General features: G+C 45.2%; 2 protein-coding genes across 7 annotated transcripts in view; one reads left to right on the plus strand and one right to left on the minus strand.

Annotated features, from left to right (window-relative positions):
* WASHC1 (WASH complex subunit 1) overlaps positions 1 to 8,727 on the plus strand; it is a 65,865-nt gene extending 57,138 nt beyond the window's left edge. Inside the window, exon 12 of the mRNA XM_081878959.1 lies at positions 8,597 to 8,727. The gene's annotated coding sequence lies outside the window, so the exon portion shown is untranslated. The remainder of the gene's footprint in view (positions 1 to 8,596) is intronic.
* The window catches only part of DDX11 (DEAD/H-box helicase 11), a 33,237-nt gene continuing 13,948 nt past the window's right edge, over positions 517 to 19,805 (minus strand). For all 6 annotated transcript variants that reach the window (XM_081878878.1, XM_081878879.1, XM_081878880.1 and 3 more), the window contains 19 exons: positions 18,828 to 19,033; positions 17,561 to 17,713; positions 17,385 to 17,431; positions 16,433 to 16,512; positions 15,040 to 15,084; positions 14,847 to 14,914; positions 13,151 to 13,189; positions 12,241 to 12,361; positions 11,506 to 11,640; positions 10,955 to 11,067; positions 8,603 to 8,675; positions 6,874 to 6,977; positions 6,088 to 6,237; positions 4,838 to 4,906; positions 4,572 to 4,672; positions 3,747 to 3,831; positions 2,565 to 2,640; positions 1,951 to 2,105; positions 517 to 670 (listed from right to left, as the gene is read on the minus strand). In XM_081878878.1, the coding sequence (XP_081735004.1) occupies positions 623 to 670; positions 1,951 to 2,105; positions 2,565 to 2,640; positions 3,747 to 3,831; positions 4,572 to 4,672; positions 4,838 to 4,906; positions 6,088 to 6,237; positions 6,874 to 6,977; positions 8,603 to 8,675; positions 10,955 to 11,067; positions 11,506 to 11,640; positions 12,241 to 12,361; positions 13,151 to 13,189; positions 14,847 to 14,914; positions 15,040 to 15,084; positions 16,433 to 16,512; positions 17,385 to 17,431; positions 17,561 to 17,713; positions 18,828 to 19,033 (1,868 nt within the window). In that variant the 3' untranslated portion in view covers positions 517 to 622. The remainder of the gene's footprint in view (positions 671 to 1,950; positions 2,106 to 2,564; positions 2,641 to 3,746; positions 3,832 to 4,571; positions 4,673 to 4,837; positions 4,907 to 6,087; positions 6,238 to 6,873; positions 6,978 to 8,602; positions 8,676 to 10,954; positions 11,068 to 11,505; positions 11,641 to 12,240; positions 12,362 to 13,150; positions 13,190 to 14,846; positions 14,915 to 15,039; positions 15,085 to 16,432; positions 16,513 to 17,384; positions 17,432 to 17,560; positions 17,714 to 18,827; positions 19,034 to 19,805) is intronic.

Raw genomic sequence — 19,805 nt, forward strand, 5'->3', positions numbered from 1 at the left:
CCTCTACAATTCTCCAAAACCTGCTTGGGTTTTCTCTCCCTCCCATCTGAGCCAGTTACCAAAAACACGATTTTTCCATTGACTTGTCTGAGATCCAGGCATAGTTGTCAACTTTTCCCTTTCCTTGCAAGGAATCCTATTCAGAATAAGGGAATTTCCCTTTAAAAAAGGGAAACGTTGACAGCTATGGATCCAGGACAAAGTGCGTCAGTTCCACTAATGAAAATCCCTGTAATGTCCGGGAAAATCCAGACATATGGCAGGCCTTATCTATAGAGATGACAAGAGAGAGAGGGGCCCAGAACCACCAATGTGCAAATATGCAGGGGGGGGGGGACTAATGAACAAGGAATACATCACAAGGGATACAGCTGCTCACCTACCCTCAGGAACAGAGCAACTCTTGTCTAGCACAAATAGAAGAGCACCCCTCTCCTCCCACAGGGTTTCTGTAACCTGAACTCATAGTGCAACATGCCTAAAGGCTTGGCAACACAAAACTCCTTGAGCATGAAGTTTGAAAGAATGCTTTAGCTATTGAGAAATTCAAAAACAATATTGATATAAACAAACACTGAAGGCACTTCACACAGAGGGGATGAGGCAGCTGCAAGCATTTCCGTTATCTGAAGGGTAAAGACTCACAACTGGATCTCTTCTCCACATGAAACTGCAGGACAGAAAATGGAAATTACATCAGGTGTGGAACCACCAGAAGCAGCAAGGAGCACAATCCCAACAGCCGAGCCATATGCAGGCATTAAGCACCTGCTGGAACTGGGGAGGGGGCAGGCAGAACTAACTAGTTCCAAGTTGTGCCCCCACCATTTCTTCCGCTGAGTTCTGCAATGCCAACATTGAGGCGACACAGGAGGAAGCTGCTAGGTAGCGCCACCCCCATTGACTGGATGTAGAGAGGTGAGAGCCTAGAGGGAACGGAAAAACTTAGGGCGGGGGGACTTTTTCCAAACCTTTTTTTGTTCCCCCCCCCAAAAAAAAATTGAAGGGAAAAAAGGATTACGAAATACCTTCTTTCCAAACAATACACAAATGTTTAAGACCAGGTGTTAATATATTTAGTCTCCTAAAATGATTTCTGAAACTCTTAACAGGAAGACTTCTTTGTAAAACTATGTACGGTATCGTTACAAAACACATACACCAAGGACAAGCAAGCACCAAGTTGTATACTCTCAAATGTAAGCACAAGATGTATTTCTGCCTCTTGGAGGGCACTGCCTTTGTCACAAGCGATGGGAGAAGGATTCAGCGCCTTCTTTGCTTGTGGCCCTCTCACTGGCACAGCCGGTGCATGTTTCTGCCCTCTTAACTAGGCCTCAAAGAACTTGGAGTGGGAGAAAGAACTGAGCAACGTTAATATTGTTGCCATCGAATTCATGCTGCTGCAAATCTGTTGGGCCAAAAATTCAAAAGACAAAAACGTAAGCGATGATAACACCACTTCTGCATTTGACGGGACAACAAGGCCAAGGAATGCAGCCTGGAATTCTGCCAAGCACATCCCTCCTGCAACATGGTGGCAAGACCTTTGCTCAATACAGCCTCCAACTCCTCTTGCTTTCTTCCACACTTCTTCCATTTTCTGCAGCGTGTGGGGAGGGGGAACCTGGTCTATGCTTGGAAATACACCAAATCAAGAAATACAATGATATGGAAAAAACCAGAGGAAAAAGTATTTCCCCCTCCCAATAGCTTCGAAATTTCCATAAATTTTATGTCTAACTAGATTTAAGAAAGAAGGCAGGCATGTGATGATGTTGGTGAACTGGTGTTCCACACGCCCTCATGAACCAACCTCCATTGCAGACCAATGCCAAGATTCTCATTCCATGGAGAGAGAGAGAGAGAGAGAGAGAGAGAGAGAGAGAGAGAGAGAGTGTGTGTGTGTGTGTGTGGTGGGAATAAGCAGAGCCTGATATTGTGACTCACCTTTCTTAGTGCTGCAAAGGCTGGCCCAAAGACAGGTTTGGTCTGAGTCCTGTTCTTGATCCACTGAGGTAGTTTGTTGAAAACAGCTGGGCGGGCATACCTATGATCTAAGAGCACAATGCTGGCAAAGTCCTTTTGATGGCGAATTGCTCTCCCTATTAAGAGAAGCCACACACACAAATCAGTCAGCTGTCAACTTATTACAGCAGGAGCAGCCAACGTGATGCACTAAGGCAAACTTACACAAGTTCACAGAATTACTGTCCTCTCCCCCACTCTCCCTACATATAACAGCTGCATGAAAAAGAAAACCAGTTCCTCTTCTGGCTTACAAAAGCTTCCTTGCCCAGTTACTGCTACAGGGAGATTCTCTCTTACCATGAACAGCTAGGCACGTGGCTATTTACAAGACTGGGTTAATGTGACGGATGGCAGCTTGAGGACTGCACAATATTATTGACAAGTTGGTACTTTTGTTCCTGTTGCTTTCACTGCTTGAGGTTCAGGCTACATGCATCAGAAATAGCTGCTTCTAAACTCTGCCAGCCCACAGGAAGCCACTATCACTGCTCTGTTGGAGAAGATCAAAACCCACTTGCGAATTCTGCACTTACCTATTGACTGGTTGACCGCTTTCATGCACAAGTTCTCAATCAGAGTTCTGCCTGGTGCCTGGCCTGCGGTTTTTGGCTGGAGGAGGGAGACCAAGATGACAGAGGAGGGTTAAGAATGAGCAAAGTATCCCCAGAGTCAAGAGCCTTCCTGGCTACCCACCCTCAATGCAGCAGTTTCAGAGGGCAGCACCAGAGCAGGCATGAAAGCAGCAAGGACTTGAACTACATTTTGGCCTGCCAGTCAAGTCAGGTTGCATATCCAGTACTAGCTGGAGCTGGGCTTGAAGAAAGGGTAAAAGGAGGAGTCAGTTTTCAAAGCTCCACAGTAGGGAGCTATCCTAAATAATGGGGAAACACCTGTGTAGGTGTTTAGCTTTAGAATAAGGAATGACAAATGAATTTCAAAGCCTGAGATGCCATCTTGATTTGGGCCCTGCATAAGAAGCAAAAATAAGAGGTGTCCCAGGAACTGAGCATGGAATGTGCTGCTTGAGGTACAAACACACATCCTGCCTGATTTACCAAAGAACAACCCCCCAAAAAACCTTACATCATGAAAGCAGCAGCACTATCTCTTTCCCAAGCCAATAAACAGCCAGTGCTCTCCACGCACAGGGACATTAAGGGCAATTAATACAACATGCATGGCTCATGCACAACGAGCAAATCATGTCACAGTATCAAGGAGCGATGAATCAGCCACCTAAGAGGAACTGTGCACAGTTTTCCCCTCACCTCAGATGTAATAAAGTTTTCAGCTGAGGCTGCCTTATGAGCTCCCTGTGAAGAAGCCCCAAGCGCTGTTCTGCCTAATGCTATGAGCCTCTGTTACCAGCCACTAATTTGATACTGCAGTAGTTAAATTCCATTACAAGGACCAAGCTGTTAACCTCATGTAAGAAGGGGGAATAATTACAAGCCTCTCTCACTTAAGATGAATGGAGAGAGATAGAGTGAGTGAGTGAGTTTTTAAGCACTTTGGCTTTCAAAGGAGCAACATTAACTTTCTAATTTGGGTGGCCAGTGGGGGAAAAAAGGGTGGGGTGGGAAGTAGCTCTTTCCCAAGAAGAGCAAAAAGGTACATGGCTATGAAAAGAATCTCCATAATGCAAGCGTGTCCCTACACTGCTTTGCCACATTGCAAAGCAGATCCAGCAAGAGTAGAAAGGGGTGGACAGTTACCATAGTCTTGTCAAGGTATGCCATTTTCTCTTGAAGTTCTGGAGACTTGATGTTGGGGTAAGGCATGCCCACCATGATCACACACCTAGGGATTGGGGGGGGGGGAGGCAAGATAGAAAGACAAGACACCCACCCACCAACCACAGATATTTTGTTAGCTTTTGTAATAATACCACAATGCCCCTTTTAGCAGGAAAACGTCAAGGAGGCCTTGTTTCATCCTAACATTGCATTAATAGGATTGTGGAGCAAGTACATTAGATACAAGACAGTTTTCCTCCTCCTGGAATTATGCATAAGAGCTCAGGAAACTTTCAAATAAACTGAAACAGAATTCAGGCAACCATTTTTTGCCCCGGGGGTGTGGTAGAAGGAGGTTTAATCTAGTGTAAGTTTGCTCCCTGTGAAAACCTGTGCCTCTAGGAGCACTTCTGGCTCAATTCAATTTCTGAGACCTATTTTAGTCCTCGTAAGTAACAGTGGGGTAGGACGAGCCTTAAGAGGAAACGGCCGCATCTTGCTAAAGGCAAATCATCGCTTAAGGAAGTCCTTCCAACATCTAGCGGCTGCAAGTCTCCAGTCTATGCATTTAATGATTTTATTATTTATATGTCACCCATCCGACTGGGCTGCCCCAGCCGTTCTGGGCAGCTTCCAGCAAAGAAAAAAACCCACAGTAAAACATTTCCTTTGCCGCTCTACCTCACTGCCAAAATCAAAAACTTGAACTAGGAGAAAATATTTATTTCAGCTGCAGAACTGCACTGGAGAGAAAGGGTTAATGGGGGGATTTCTACATCTCCTGATCACAAGCCAGTCATTTACCTTCCCAAGTCATCGGAAAAATTGATTCCTTCGCTCATTTTCCCACCAACTACAGAGAACAGCAGCGCTCCTGTCATGGGGCCTCCTGATTGGCTGCAACGCTGCATAAAAGAAAGCCCCGCCCCCAGGGGGTGGGTGGTTAAAAGCTGGGAAACAAGCCCATCTCTGGGGCAAAGCAGCAGAGTGGCCGTTCGGCTTAGCTGATACAAGAGCATTGCCTTTTCCCACTAAGTACCTTAGCAGCCTGCCAGCCCCTTGGCTCTCACCTTGATGCACTTGGCATATTCAGCCAACACCTGCTCCACCTGGTTCGCTCGCTTTGGTTCCTGAAATATCTGTTTAAAAAACGCAGAAAACATCAGCTGATGGAGAGAGATGCTGAACTCCCACAAAGCACATCGTCATTATCAGTTTAGATGCATGTTGTCTTTCTGCACACAAAAATCATGCTGAAAGTTGCTTAATACAAGGAGATCAGCAATACATCGATCAACCACTGCAAGAACAATTTCCTAACAGCAAACAAAATTAACAGAATACAAAAAAAACCAAAAAAACAAAAACCCACCCCAGAATTTCAATTCAGTAAGTGTAGCAACATTACACCTCCAGGCAGTAGCAAAAACAACTCAACCTTGGTCCAAAATATTCCAGCAGCTGTTTCTAAATTCACTACAGATTAGACAAGAATCAGGTGAATCTGACCAAATATGGAGGTCTCAGCTTCCCCACTTAGAATTAAATGCTCCTTTGGCATTAGCAGTTCAGGCAGCATCATAGCAGGAAACATGGAGGAAGACGACAAGAGACTTAGTACCGGAATAACCCCCTTCAGACCTGTGTAGCATCTGCACCGTCACAACAAGAGGATCTTTGCTTTGCTTTTATTTTTTTTAATTAAAAACACAGATTTTGTCAGTAGAAAACTAAGGTTCAAATCCCCAATTGACTGTGATGCTCCTCAGTTGGGTCCTGGGCAACCTGGTTATGAGGTTGAATGGTTGCTCCTTAGAGGAAGAGGACACAAACTGAGAATCGTGCACACACAACTGAATGGGTTTTTATTATGCAATGCCATATGTCCCGTTTGCTCATGATTTGTTGTGCTCACAATGAACTCTCAGGATTTAGCTCTCCAGGTTACAGAAGCTTAATTCTCAATTTGCAAAATAAATTTCAAATGGCCCTCATCTCTGGGCTCTTGTCTGCCTCCGCTGCAAACGAGCCAAGCTTGCTTTGAGAAAGCATGGAGCAGCACTTAATCTAATTTAGACCCAAGTACATCAATCAGTTGCCCAGCAAGTATTGCTTATTCATTATTGGGGGGGAGGGTGGGGGGAGGGGAATTGGACATATAAACAAACATCCTTTCTGCTTCACTGTGCAGGCAGCGGGAACAACTCAAGGAGAGGGAACAAAAAACAGAGCAGAGGACTGTAATCAGCCAATAATGTTTTGATTCCGGAATGAATGGCTTCCACTTAAAAGCACCAGCAGCACCAGGCTGAGCAATTACCTTCTTTTTAGAGGCCAGCTGGGTAAGCACCCCGGTCTTCTCCCAATGCGTATAAACCTGCTTCTCGTACTCGTAAGAGGGGAAGAAGCACACCACGCCCCCAGGGACAACGTTGCACAGGTTGCAAAGGATCCGTCCCGCCTCAGCCATCTAAAGAGAGAAAAGAAGCCACCACAATCTTTAGGGCACCAGATTCAAAAGCCACTGCCTGTTGAATAAACATTCACAAAAACATCTAGATAGATAAATTAAGGATCTGCACAGTTTTGTAACATGCAGAAAATAACATATGTTGATAAACCAGAGAGAGGAGCTGAGGGAAATCTGGGGGGGGGGGTCAGGAGAGGGGGGGCTATATTTTGGGGAGGAGGGAGGGAAAAATAGGGGGTGTTAAGTATTATATGTTTTTTGATAAAATGTGATGTTGAAATTACTAATAAAAACATTTAAAAAAAACAAAAGAAAAGCCACTGCCTGTATTAAATATTAGGCCCGGAGGAAGGGGCCAGCCCCCAAGCCCCACCCACTACCCTCCTCTCCTTCATCCCGATGGTCCTAGCAGCGGCTTATTATTTTGTACAGAGCGCATTGCGAGTTCTGAAGAGGCTATCAGAATGGAGTAGGTTTTGCTACATCCAAACAGCTGCTGTGATAACAGAATGCTGGGCACGATGAGTGCCTGGTCTAATCCAGCAAGGCCTGTTGCATCTCCCCCCCCCCCCCCCAGAAAGCTCAAAAATGAAGCGACATATCTTGAACAGTCAAAGTAATGGGACAGATACTGACCATCTGAGGTAGGCCTCGCTTCTCATAGGTGAATTCCAGCTGCTGGTTGGATGGGCCGCTGCAGAGGATGATGGGTAAAATGTTGTCTGGGGGAATCACGTGACCTGACAACATATAAGCAGGCAGAAGGAATGAGAGGCAGTGAAGCTGAACAGCCATCCCTCTTCATAGCCGCTTGGAAGCAAAGCCGTACCCGAGCCCACCTCTGGACCCACAGGCCACCACCAGATTTCAGTGGCCAAGCAAATTGTGTGGTAAAGGTAAAGGGACCCCTGACCATTAGGTCCAGTCATGACCGACTCTGGGGTTGCGGCGCTCATATCGCTTTATTGGCCAAGGGAGCCGGTGTACAGCTTCCGGGTCATGTGGCCAGCAGGACTAAGCCACTTCTGGCGAACCAGAGCAGTGCACGGAAACACCGTTTACCTCCCTGCCGGAGTGGTACCTATTTATCTACTTGCACTTTGATGTGCTTTCGAACTGATGTGCTTTCGAGGTTGGCAGGAGCAGGGACCGAGCAACGGGAGCTCACGCCGTCACAGGGATTCGAACCACTGACCTTCTGATCGGCAAGTCCTAGGCTCTGTGGTTTAACCCACAGCGCCACCCACGGCCCTAAATTGTGTGGTAGAGTCACCTTAAAGAGAGCCACTAAAAACACAAGGTGTAATTTAATCGGAGCAAGAATTCCTTACTCCCTGACTGAAAACTTGAAAGTCACAACTGAAGGGGTGACACGGGAAGCAAGGTGGGATGTGAGTTTGGCACTGACACCTGTGCATAACACAAGTAGCTGTGGATTCTCACAGCGAGCACTGATTCTGTCTGGGGACTGGCATGAGCCACGCTGACTGCTGATTTCGTGACATTTCTTCTCAGTCAAGAGATCTGTAAACAGGCATATTTCCATGGCGACACCCACGCCTTCAAGATTCTCTCCTCCTGAAGAAACGGGTCGTTGAAACAATGCCCTGAATCACTCCTACTTTGGCAAGCAGGAGAGAAAGATCATTTGGCTCTTAACTATCATATGCTAATAGCAAATTCGATTACCCAAGTGTGAATCCTTACACAGCCAAAAGGGCACCACCCACAAACAAAACTGGGGGAGGTAGGAATGCTTAGGGAAACCCCAAGGTTTGAGAAGTACAAAGAGAGAGAGAAAGCCTACGTGAACACCCCCCCCACACACACACACCAGCCAATGCAGACAAGTTCTCAGTGGGCAAGGAATGACAACCGAATTGAGGGGCATGGATTGGAGTCTGCTGGAAGCAGGCATGGCTGGAACCCTGAATGGGAGCAGTGTTTTATTGCTGCAGGTCCCACTTGTCCCAAACATGATGTCCCTGCCCTACACAGTCATGTTCATATGGCAGGAAGCCCTAGTCAATTCACTGGAACTTGCAGCCATCATTGCATTTTCCATCTTGGGTTTTTAAAGTGGAGGGAGGGAGACAGCAGTTCTGGCCCTTTTGCTTTCAGCTTATTGCAAGTACAGCTGCATTCGCCAGTGTGGATGCTGCCAGGGATTCCCCGTGTAAAGTGGTGCTGGAGGTGGGAGGCCACTGGGCTGCAGCATTTCGGCAGGCAAGGATGGAGCAGGGAACGTTTTGCTACACACAGTGCCATAGCAACAGGCAGGCAGGGTCCATCTGCCCACTGCAATTTGCTGGATGATAACAGTAATTTCAAAAGCACTTCTTTCCTTTCCGTCTCCGAGACTCACCGCAGGAGAACTCCTCGATCCTGTCGGCACCGATACCAGCGCAGACAAGCAGTTGCTCCCGGAAATCGGCCACCTGCAAGTCACAAGGCTTTCATAAAAAAACAGGAAGGCTCAAGCAGAAGGCAGGGCTAGATGGGCTCATGTGCTCTGCCCTTGATTTTGGCCAAGGTCACCCAAGTTCTGCTACCCAGAAACCAAATCTTGCTACCTATGTAGGAAGCTGCTGTATATATACCAGTTCATGCTACTTGTCCATAGAGCCCAATATTGTCTACTCTGCTGGCAGCAGCTCTAAAGAGCTCTGCTAGTTGAGATCTTTTTAAGTGTAAATTGCAAGAACTGGACCTGGGTGTCCTGCATGCAAGGAATGAGCTCCCTTAGCAAACTATGGTCCAGTCAGACACACTGACCCATTGCACCAGGGGAAGAAGCCATTCAAGAGACTGAACCAACCCTCTTAGCATATCGCCTCCCTGTTTCTGAGATGCCTACAGAACCTCCCAGAATCTCTTTCACCCACAAGGCAAATATTTCAATGGTTCACTGTTGTAATATTCAGCTGTGGTTGCTAGCCTGCCCTGTGACTTCAGCTGCTGTCAAGCTAGCTTTTATGATTTATAGCTGTTTTTCTGCAATTTTATTGAATCTGTATCTTGTCATCTGCCCTGGGAATCTGCTAAAATGAAAGGTGGTTTATAAATGCACCTAATAAAATAAATAAGCAAAACAAAGAGCAGGCCCAACTCTTTCCATTGCATCTCCAGAGCACACGAGTAAGAGAGCCAACTTTCTAATAAATTTACCTCTCTGGTGTGTGGTCTTTTCTTAATTTTTTTTCTGGGCTCCACTATGTTTTAAACTATTGTTGCTTACTTTGAATATTTTGGAACTTTAAAAAAAGTTTTAAAGTATTAATGTTGTATTATCTTGATTTTATGCTCTATAAATGCCTCGAACAGACTTTGTTCAGAAAGGCAGCCTAAAATAAGTAACGTTCAAAAATAACATTCAGAAACCCTCTTCAGATAATGCCTGCATGGCAAGACAAACCCAGATTTGCAAACTATCCTTTTAAGGCTGGCTGTACACCAGCAGGTTGTCAACATCGCAACTGAACTGTGACACCAACCAGTTGTGCGCCACATGTGGGAAGACCAAAGTGGCATTTGCACCACAAGGTTGGTATAATTATTAGGCTGCATCCAGAAGAGTAAATGGCCACAAGGCCATTTGCAAAGCTTGTGCCTTCCCACATTTCAGGAATACAGCGCATACCCTGACCATTTCTCTTATTTCTGTCCCGTCTGACTTGCTTTTCCAGATGGTGCAACACTATCTCCCTCAGTCCCACTGGCCATGCTAGGAAATGAAGTACAGTACTGCCACCAAGTGGCTCCTTCATCACATCGTCAGATTTTATTGTATTCCTTTCTATATTGCAAACACAGAACCATTAGAGTTGGAAGGGACCCCTGGGGTCATCTAGCCCCCATCTTACTCCTTTCCCCACCCCCTATATTCTGCAGCTCTGCATATACGCTGCCAGCAGCTGGGGCTCAGATGCAAAAAGCCTGGCAGAGACTGGTCCTGCCACCATGGTGTTACTGAAATCCTGATTTTTCTGAAACGACCCCTCCTGGCAAGATCACCGCTTGAAGGTCAAACACAAGAGGCTAAGGATCCAGGAGTTATCAAAAGCAGCAGGCAGCCTGAAGAAATAGGGCAAAGAAGCACAGGCTTGAATTTCAAGCTTATAATAAATAATAATAATAATAATAATAATAATAATAATGTGAGCCAAAGACTCAAGGAGGCACCTTATAAACCTAGCAGACTGTTCTTTTGCCAGGAAGGGCCTGCTCCATAAAGGTTATGCAGTATTTGCTTAGGTTGTGTACACCACCAGTTTAAAGTGGATTTGGGGCCTCCAGTTGTGCAAGTGTTTGACACCACCCACATAATGTTGTCATCCAAAGGGAAGCCTACACTCGCCCTCCAACGCTTATTTAATTCAGATTTTCCTGATCCTTCGATAACAAGATAGGAGAGGAAAAACCTGAGATAAAATTGTTACCCAAAGGAGAGGATTCTGAAGTGCATTATGTGAGCTTTCCCCTGCCCCCTCTTTATGAGCATGGTGATTGATGGGTCCCATCTATCACCAGGGTTACAATACTTCCTGCTCCAAATTCTGCAACTAGGATAAAAGCAGTGCAACTTCGTTGGTTAACCTTCAGTGTGAGTTCACAGCTTCCTAAAGACAGCATGTAGCCCCTTCTACCACTGCCTGCTTGTAAGCAACCGCTCCTCAGATCAAACAAAAGTCTAGAGGTGTCAAGAAATGTCTCTCACCGGCTGCATGGTGCCTCCAGCAATGACCACGGCCCGACACTCCTTCAGCACCTGGGCAAAGTGCACCGCCGGATTCAGAAGAAGAAACTTGAGGCTGCTCTGAGCTAAAGTGCCTGGAAAAGGAAAACAGAATCATAGAATTGGAAGGGACCCCAACAGCCATTTAGTCCAATCCCCAGCATTGCAGGAATCTCAGCTAAAGCATCCCTGACAGTGGGCCATCCATCTACCCAACACTGTAATTTCGCCTAAAGATATATTTTGAGAGCATTTGGGGGGGGGGGGGTTGACAGCACCATCGCTGCCTGTACCAGAAGAGCACTGTTGGTTTTCCTGTCCAACTTCTGGCTCCAAGCAAACAGATCCTTGCGGATTTTCAGGCTGCTTTGAACTAAACTGGGGGGGGGGGGGACTCTTTCAAGGAGAGTGGCTTCTCGCAGAAGCAAGTGGCTTTTCAATCCTTGGCCCAGGCCTCGATCTATACTAGCAACTGCAATTTTAGTTAGTTAAATAATGTACTTAAAACATACACCCATCAACTTGCCCCGTACCTTGCCGGGTGAGGATGACTCTTCCATCTTGGTTTGCATTTGTGAGCGCAGCCAGGAACCCCTCAATGTGCATTAGGGGAGATGCCATTTTTGGCTGCTCATCCTCAGCCTCTCCAGGGGAGCTGTGTTGAGTCCCTGCAGACCAAAAGAGCAACCTCAGCTGGTGAACTTAGTGCCACAAAGCCAGGGGATGCTCAGCAGCTAGGAGGGTAACAAGCTCAGAAGACCATTTTCGTTCATACCACATCTGAAAATTGTTAATGAGATCAAGCAGAGAAACTGATGAAACTCTTGCCAATGCAGGTTCTCTGCTCGTGGTCTAAGTGCCCTGTGTAAAAATGCCCACAGCCCCATCAAAACTTAATTTATTTTGGAAAGAAGGAAAAAATTCAAGCTGTTTCCCCCTAAATGAAGAAAAGGCATTCAGGAAACAACTTCAGTAAATTAACTTGCTCCCCAGGGTGGAGTGAATGGACACACCCTGGTCCACATGGACCTGAAGCTCTTGCATGCTTGAAAAGGCCCCATTCATTTCCACAGAGTGAGCAAACCCATACAAGTAAATGAATACATGTGGGTCCTCTGATTAACTGAGAGGAAGGGCAGCACACACAGGCAGAGGAGCTCCACGGATACACCAGCATCCCCATGGGGTTACGAAATCACTGCACTGGCAACCATTATAATTGGTTCTGCCTTTTCTAGCCCATTTCACAACTCAACACCTGAGCCCACCTTCCTTCTCTTGCCTCTTGTTCAAGGTTTGCAGGAAATTCTGCAAGCCCGATATCTTCGGGTCTTCTTTCCAAGTTTTCAGAGCTCCAGACGCCCCATACCTTTCGATAAAGCCAAAGAGCTGCCAAAATGTAGACAGATTAGAAGTAGTATTAAGGTATTGCCCATAACAACTGGTTCTACACTCAGGGACCTTTGCTGCAAAGTCTGCAGAATCTGGCATGGTTAAAAACAACAACTTTAGAACCCACTGCAACTTCTACATTCAGACAATGTACAGGTTTGGCTATAAAGTGATGCCCAATTGGCTGGGAACACTGTAGAAAGAAAATGAAATGTATTTCATGCTATTAATTCTTTGTTAAGCTTATTATTGTTGTTGTTGTTGTTGTTGTTGTTGTATTATTATCTTGCATTTTTATTCCTCTTTGTGGCTGTTTTAATTATTTTTTTACTTTGATATTTTGCTTGTTGCATTTGCAAATCTTATAAAAACATTTTTTTTTAAAAGAGTAAGGAGACAGAAGCCCTAACCAGGAATAAAATGGTATCAAAGCAGAGCAGATATGGTAACAGACAAAAAAATTTAAAACAATATTTTCATTATTAATTTCCACCCCCAGAAAATAGTCCCCTCCCCAGTGCTACCTTTTTGCTCTGAAAATTCAAACTGGCAACCATTCAGAGCAACTTCATATAAATGACCTTTTGTGTGAAATTGCAGAAATCAGTTCCATTAAGTACCTCGGATTTTCTTTACAGGGGAGAAAGGGGGGGAGTTTCTAGTCCCCACGACTGCAGAGAGAAACCTGCAAAAATGTTGCAGCAACAAGCAGCTTTTGTACAGGCATCTGAGCAGAAAGTACCTGCCCCCATATTCTAGCAGAATAAAAGGCAGAAAGAACAATACCTTCCTGCTGATGAGGCTTTTCGCACAGTAGTGTTGAACCTGTTGGAAAAGAGAGAGAAAGAACACACAATGGAACGCTCTTACTCATCTTATTTGCTTAGCTCCATATCCCAGCCGCCTCTGTTCAACTGTCACAACTCAACTACTTTTATTAGTTGCTCCAGCAGAAGACTGAACTACACTTCACTTCACTTCACAGGTTTAAGTTAGAGGTGGATTTGTAAGAGGCAGAAACAAGCAGTCCTCCAAAGGATTCCTACCACGCTCCAAGGATGCTCAAGCTTCGAGAGTTGCCACTCTGCCACTGCCAAGCATGTGGCTGGCTCTTCCAGGAGGAGAAAGTCCTTGATCATTGTTAAGTAACATACACATGCATTTTCTTCTGGAAAGATGGAGCATGTGCCTTGCTAGTAGAAAACCAGCACCGTAGAGAGGAAGTGGAGTAAACGTTTCCCCCCCTTCCTGATGTGCTAGGTTTGCATGCATGGAGTATATAATTTTTAATGCTTCTCCAAATAAGAGCAGAGCTGACACACAGTAAGAAACAGAGTAGCCCATTTTATATTATCATTCTGGTTAGATCAGGCCAGGTTTCAATAGTGGTCCCTGGGTCTGGTAAAGCCTAAAGACCTCTGGTGGAAACAAGAGGTCTGTTATAATATCCAATGTTGCATATTTAAAAGATTTAGATCCTAGCCTCAAGTGCAGCCATTTCCAGAATAGGTTACCTTACCTAGCTTCTGCTGTCTGCCTTTGACACCTGACATTCCGTTTGTAAACTGTTTGAATTGGTTTTAATACTGCGTTTTTATATTGTTTTCACCTGCCCAAAGACCTTATGCTGATGGGCAGGAAAGAAATTCAAGAAACCCTATGAATAAGTTTTTAAAAGTGTAATACTACAAACCAGTGTAGATAATATCTATTAAAATAAACTCAGAAGATGCTGCGGATGATTCAAGCAGACCTATCTCACATAAACGCCTGGGAAAACAGGTTATGTTTTAAGCTGGCACCGGAAGGAGACTGTTGTCAACGCCAGGGCAGGGCCAGAGCTCAGTGGTGGGGAATCTGATTTGCATGCAAAAGGTCCCGGGTTCAATGCCTGGCATCTCCAGGGAGGGCTGGGAACATCCTCTGCCTGAAATTCTGGAGAGCCATTGCCAGTTAGTGAAGACGATACAGTGCTAGATGGAACAATTTGGTATAAGGCAGTTTCCTATTGTCCTTACTTCCATGGGGAGGGCATTCCACAGCCAGGGATAGGCCTTCTCGCATGCTACCACTCACTTTCCCATCCCTGAATATCAGGAAGCCCCACCCCCCGCACTGTGGATGACACCTGGAACTTCTTGTTCATGAAAACAGGGGGAGCTGACTAAAGGGAACACCACCACTTTAAACTTCGTTGCTTAACAAGTCCAGAGGAGAAAATAAAAACACATACTGGAATGCAGTATGTTTTGATTTGGAAACAGAGCATATTATTATTATTATTATTATTATTATTATTATTAAGATTTATATACCACCCTTCATCAAAAGATCTCAGGGTGGTTCACAAGCTAAAAATACAAATAAGTAGTTGAAACAAAAACAACAAAACACTCTTCAGAGCTTGGATGTGAGTTCTCAGCTTCACACAAATCCAATCAGCACAATTCCAGACACTGGAACAAACCAATCCATTCCTAACCTTGAAGAGGTTGATGTTGTCTATCTGGCACTGGAACAGAAAGTCATTGATAGATTTCAGCTGCACCCCTGAGTGGACGGGAAAGAGAGAAAGAATGAATTCTCCTAGAGAAATATTGCTTATTCACTCCCAATTAGGTACCCCATATATCCAGCTGACCCATGTCATTTCAGACATTGGAGGCATGACGTACCTGCTTGTGGAATGCTCTGAGTGTTTGGATTCTGATTTATATTTCCTGTAGAACACAAAGAAGAGCAGAGCAATGAGAAGCGGTTTACAAAAAAGCCACTCTGAATTAAAAGCGCTGTTTCCCGAAAAATCCTAAACAGGGAGCTAAGATGACAAGGGAGGAATCCTAAGTGCACATATTAGACCACACATGCCACTGAAAACAGGGGGTGACTTCCGAGTTGCCATGCTTAGGATTCTGCCGTAAAAAGAATCATTTACAGCTGCTGCCTAGAAACTGGTACCAGGAGTACCGTGTCTACTTCCGGGTTCAACATATGATTTCTGTTTATTTTTTAAAACTGGAATATGTCCAGAAGTGAGCTATCAGGTGAGGGATCAGGAAACCACATCTATGTGAGGGAACAGGTGAAAAATGTGGTTAAGATACTAAAGGGAGACATGAGAGCTGCCTTCAAATAACTGCAGATGAGCAGACTTGCCCTCTGTTGCTCCAGAAGGACTCATAGGTGGAAATGGAAAGGAAGCAGATTTCAGCCAAACTTGAGAAGGCACTAAGACACTAAGCTATTTGACAGTGGAATAGACTGCCTTGAGGTGGGATGATGGGCTCTCCATTGCAGGGGACGGCCAACCACTTGTCAAGGATGCTATAGCTGCAGACCCCTACACTGAGCAAGAGGCAGAAGTAGATGATGTCTAAGAGGCCACGCAGTTCTGAAGTTCTGTCACTCTCCAAGGCTGCCACCTAGAAGGAAACGTTTCGTTCCAGTGCTGTGCATTCACGGCTGTATCCCCCCCTAAACATAGATTCCAATTTGCTTCTCATTAAAGGGCTTATTGCATTTGTACATGCTTTAAAAAAATAACTCAACAAGCAATTTGGAATTTGATTACATTAAGCTGGTAGCAAGTTCGGTAAATACAGGAAGTTGACTTAATTATATGGCGTATAGCCAAAGCACGAGCAGACACCTGGGGGGGGGACCCACGTGCAATAAGCAGATTCCTCTTTATGCACCTCTTAAAAAAACCTTCACTTAGCAGCATAGTTTCCTGTTATAATGAACAAAAATGGCAACCGAGAAAAGGTTGAGGCAGAAGTGGAAAACAGAGGTGACCGAAGGAGGACTGGGTTGGGGAAGGGAGAAACAAGGTCAGTACAGGCAACTGGGACTGTTCAGGCTCTCCTAAATTTTTCTCTTGCATATTCACACACAAGAAAATTCAGAGGCTCCCAGAGCAATGGGAGCCCATATAATGAGGGATCAGCTTCACCTCCCTTGAGACAAACACTGTCTCTCAAAGTCTGGTTTGGCTTGATGCCTTTGAGGAAAGTAGCAGGAACCTGTTCCCACCAGAGTGGAAATCAACAAACCCACATTCTCTCTTACCTCCAAGAACAGCCACAAACTTCTCCAGCAGAAACAGAATCTGCTTAATGTACATCAGGTTCTTTGCTTTCAAGCGCTTCCTATTACAGAAATAAAACGGTGTCTCAATGCGAACAGGCAGTGCTCCTGACACAACAGAGCTACGTTGGGGTTTAGAATTATGCCCCTGGTGGAGAGAATGAAGCCCTCGGTGGTGAATAAACACTGCCACGTATAGACAGACAACTATGACTGGCATTTTACTGTAACAGCAAACCACGTATTGCTGTTTCATGGATGAGAAACCTCATCTTGGGACTTGCATGCTCCCCCTCCTTTCTTCATCATGCAAAGGGAGAATATAGTTTTAAATTGTTTTACACTATCTCTGCTAGAAGGAAAGTTTTGTGCTGTGCTTTATGCTTGTTTTTGCATTTTCCCACAATTGAATTTTTAAAACATGGCTGAGCACGTGTGAGAAAACATGCACTGCAGTGCTCTACCCTGTTCTACTGCTGCCACGCTATCCAAGGCGCAGCCATGGTTTGGCCTAGTGCTACATCCAAACCTAAGACTGTGGTTTGTCTCACTCTAGACAAACCAAGAGCAGTAAACCAAGAACAAACCTTTAGTTACTGTTTGTGGTTTGTCTGGAGTGAGACAAACCATAAGTTCTGAATTGGGTAGAACAGTAAGCCAAACCATGGCTTAGTCTTGCATAGTACAGCAGCAGCAGGTCCCAGGGAAGAGGGCTATGGCTGCCATCTTACGTCCAAGAGCCTACATGTTTGCTCATTGGTGCAAAGCCATGGTTTGGTTTTAGCATAATGTCCAAACTGAGCCACTTATAATGCTTGTTTCTACTTTGTAAGCCGCCTGATTAATTTTATAGATTGGCAGTCATGTAAATAGCAAAAAACCCTAGTTTCACACTGTGCTCAAACATGTCAACTCGAGTTGTAAATAGCTTTACCTGTAGCGCTCCATGTACTGCAACAGCTGGGAATGGGCACAGCACAGCTATAATAGAAATAAAATGTTGGCATTGAAGGCAGCTTAAAAGAAAAACCCACCACTGTGGAAATGTGAACTCTATGGTGGAAGACCAACAAACAAGCAGCAGAGCAGGGGCTCTGAGGTCTAGCTCACCTGAGAACCGCTAACCTGGGCACTGTAGATGCAGGTGAGGGTATCTATCAGATTGTGGGCTTCGTCAATGATCACCACCTGATCCTTCAGCTTGATCCCAGACGCACTTCTAGTAGCTCCATGCAGAAGCATTTGATATGGCAACACCACCAGCTGAAGGAGGGACACAGGCTCGGGTTACAAGGGTGATTTGTCACATTTATGGGACTAAAGGTAAGTAAGGTCCACCACACATGGTGCAAATGCATTCCCAAAACACACACACAAAAATTAAGTGTGAACAGGAAGTAGGGGCGAGATGCGTTTGCAAACATGGACTACTTTCTAGTCCCCACTGAGTGTACTTTCAGTGGCAAACCCAAGGTTGCCAGTGCATAGCAGGCAAAAAGGTCCTGGGAGAGGCATATAAGGTAGGAGGCAAGAAACGGAGCCCTTTTCCTCCATAGTAGAGTTAGGCAACAGGGTGCCCTCCAGGTATCTTGTACTACAACTTCCATCATCCCCAGCTAGCAAGGTCAATGGTCAAGAATGATGGGCGCTGCAGTCTACGTTCACCACCGCTGCTCCAATAGGGCAACCATTCAAAAGGCAGGCACTACTAGGTTTCTGCTGCCAGGCAATTAAATCACTTTTGGTTGATCTGATCTGGGCCGTATCCAACAGCGTCCCCTCCGCCGACGGAAAACACTTTAATTACCGTAATTTTTGCTCTATAAGACTCACTTTTTCCCTCCTAAAAAGTAAGGAGAAATGTGTGTGCGTCTTATGGAGCGGATGCAGGCTGCGCAGCTATCTCAGAAGCCAGAACAGCAAGAGGGATTGCTGCTTTCACTGCACATCGATCCCTCTTGCTGTTCTGGCTTCTGAGATTCAGAATATTTTTTTCTTGTTTTCCTCCTCCAAAAACTAGGTGCGTCTTGTGGTCTGGTGCGTCTTATAGAGCGAAAAATACGGTAATCAGCAACGATGGGGTGGAGGCAATTTCTGTAATTTATCTATCTCCCAACAGGACTAGGTCTTTCACATAGCCAATTAAAGCAACTGATGGTACAAGGAGAGGTAAACTATTTAGGTAATTCTAACAATTAGCAAACGTGAAGTCCAGGTTTGTGTACTTGGCTCTAAACCTGCTTTCGCCTACTTTATTTATAGCCCAGTGTTTGAGACGCACACAAATGCAGCACCATGGTTTTCACCTGCCTTGCTCAACAGCTGAAGAATTTGAGGCTAAAGGAAAGCGGCTGGTTTGCTTTTTTGTGAGGCTCACCTGAGCAGCTGGGATAGCATATCGGCTTCCATAATATGGGCAGGCCTTCATTCCCTTCCCCAGAGTCACCAGCTGCTCGATATCTTTCACCTCAACCAGAACTTCATCCCGAAGGAGCTGCATGGGCTCATAGGAGTAAAATGGACAAACTGTTCGGCTCACTCGCCTTTTCTTCCCTTCTGCCTCCTCTCCTGCGTTACTCTTCTCTGGAAGCGAAAAAGGTCAGAAAGAAGAGCTGTGAGAGCCAAATGGAAAGAGGCGTTCATATGAACGTGAGTGAAGCAGTGCAAGGGGCCCTTCCTACAACAAAGGTGGGCAACCTTTTTTCTCTAGAGGGCCGATTCCCCTTGAGGGTAATCTACCAGGGGCTGCAAACCGCTGGTGAGCAGAGATAAAAGTGCCCTGGGGACATGGCTGGCTGGAACCCTGAACAGGAGCACCCCATGCTGCAACATTTTACTGCAGGCCCCACTTTCCTGATGATGGTAGAACCTGCCATTGAATTGCACTATATAGTACCACCAAGGCAACTATCTGTGAACAAACAATAAATGTCCATAAAAATGGCAAAAGTCATTTTAACCAACTGAAGGACATAATCCTCTTTCTATGCTCCTCCCGATGGGAACATGCAGATGGGGACAGATATACCCCTGCTTTAAGTCATTTACATGCTTTCTTCTCTTGTATATTATTTACTACAAAGCTCGATGACTAAGGTCTTTAGCGATGTTGGAGCACTGAATCACTGGTATATCACAAGTGGGCTCTATTACTGCGTTTATAATTGTTCAAGATAAGATCTTTTTTGGAAAGAGAAGAAATTAGCACTGAACCACTGATATAATACAAGCGAACTCTTTATTTACTGTGTTTGCAATCGTTTAAGATAAAACCTATTTCAGGCACATACCTCCACATGTGGTGAGAGTGCCCCAAAATCCAACCATTCTGGACAACAACCATATGAGAAATATG

Source organism: Podarcis erhardii (genome assembly GCF_964252035.2).
Source record: "Podarcis erhardii genome assembly, chromosome: 10".
Taxonomy (NCBI): Eukaryota; Metazoa; Chordata; class Lepidosauria; order Squamata; family Lacertidae; genus Podarcis; species Podarcis erhardii.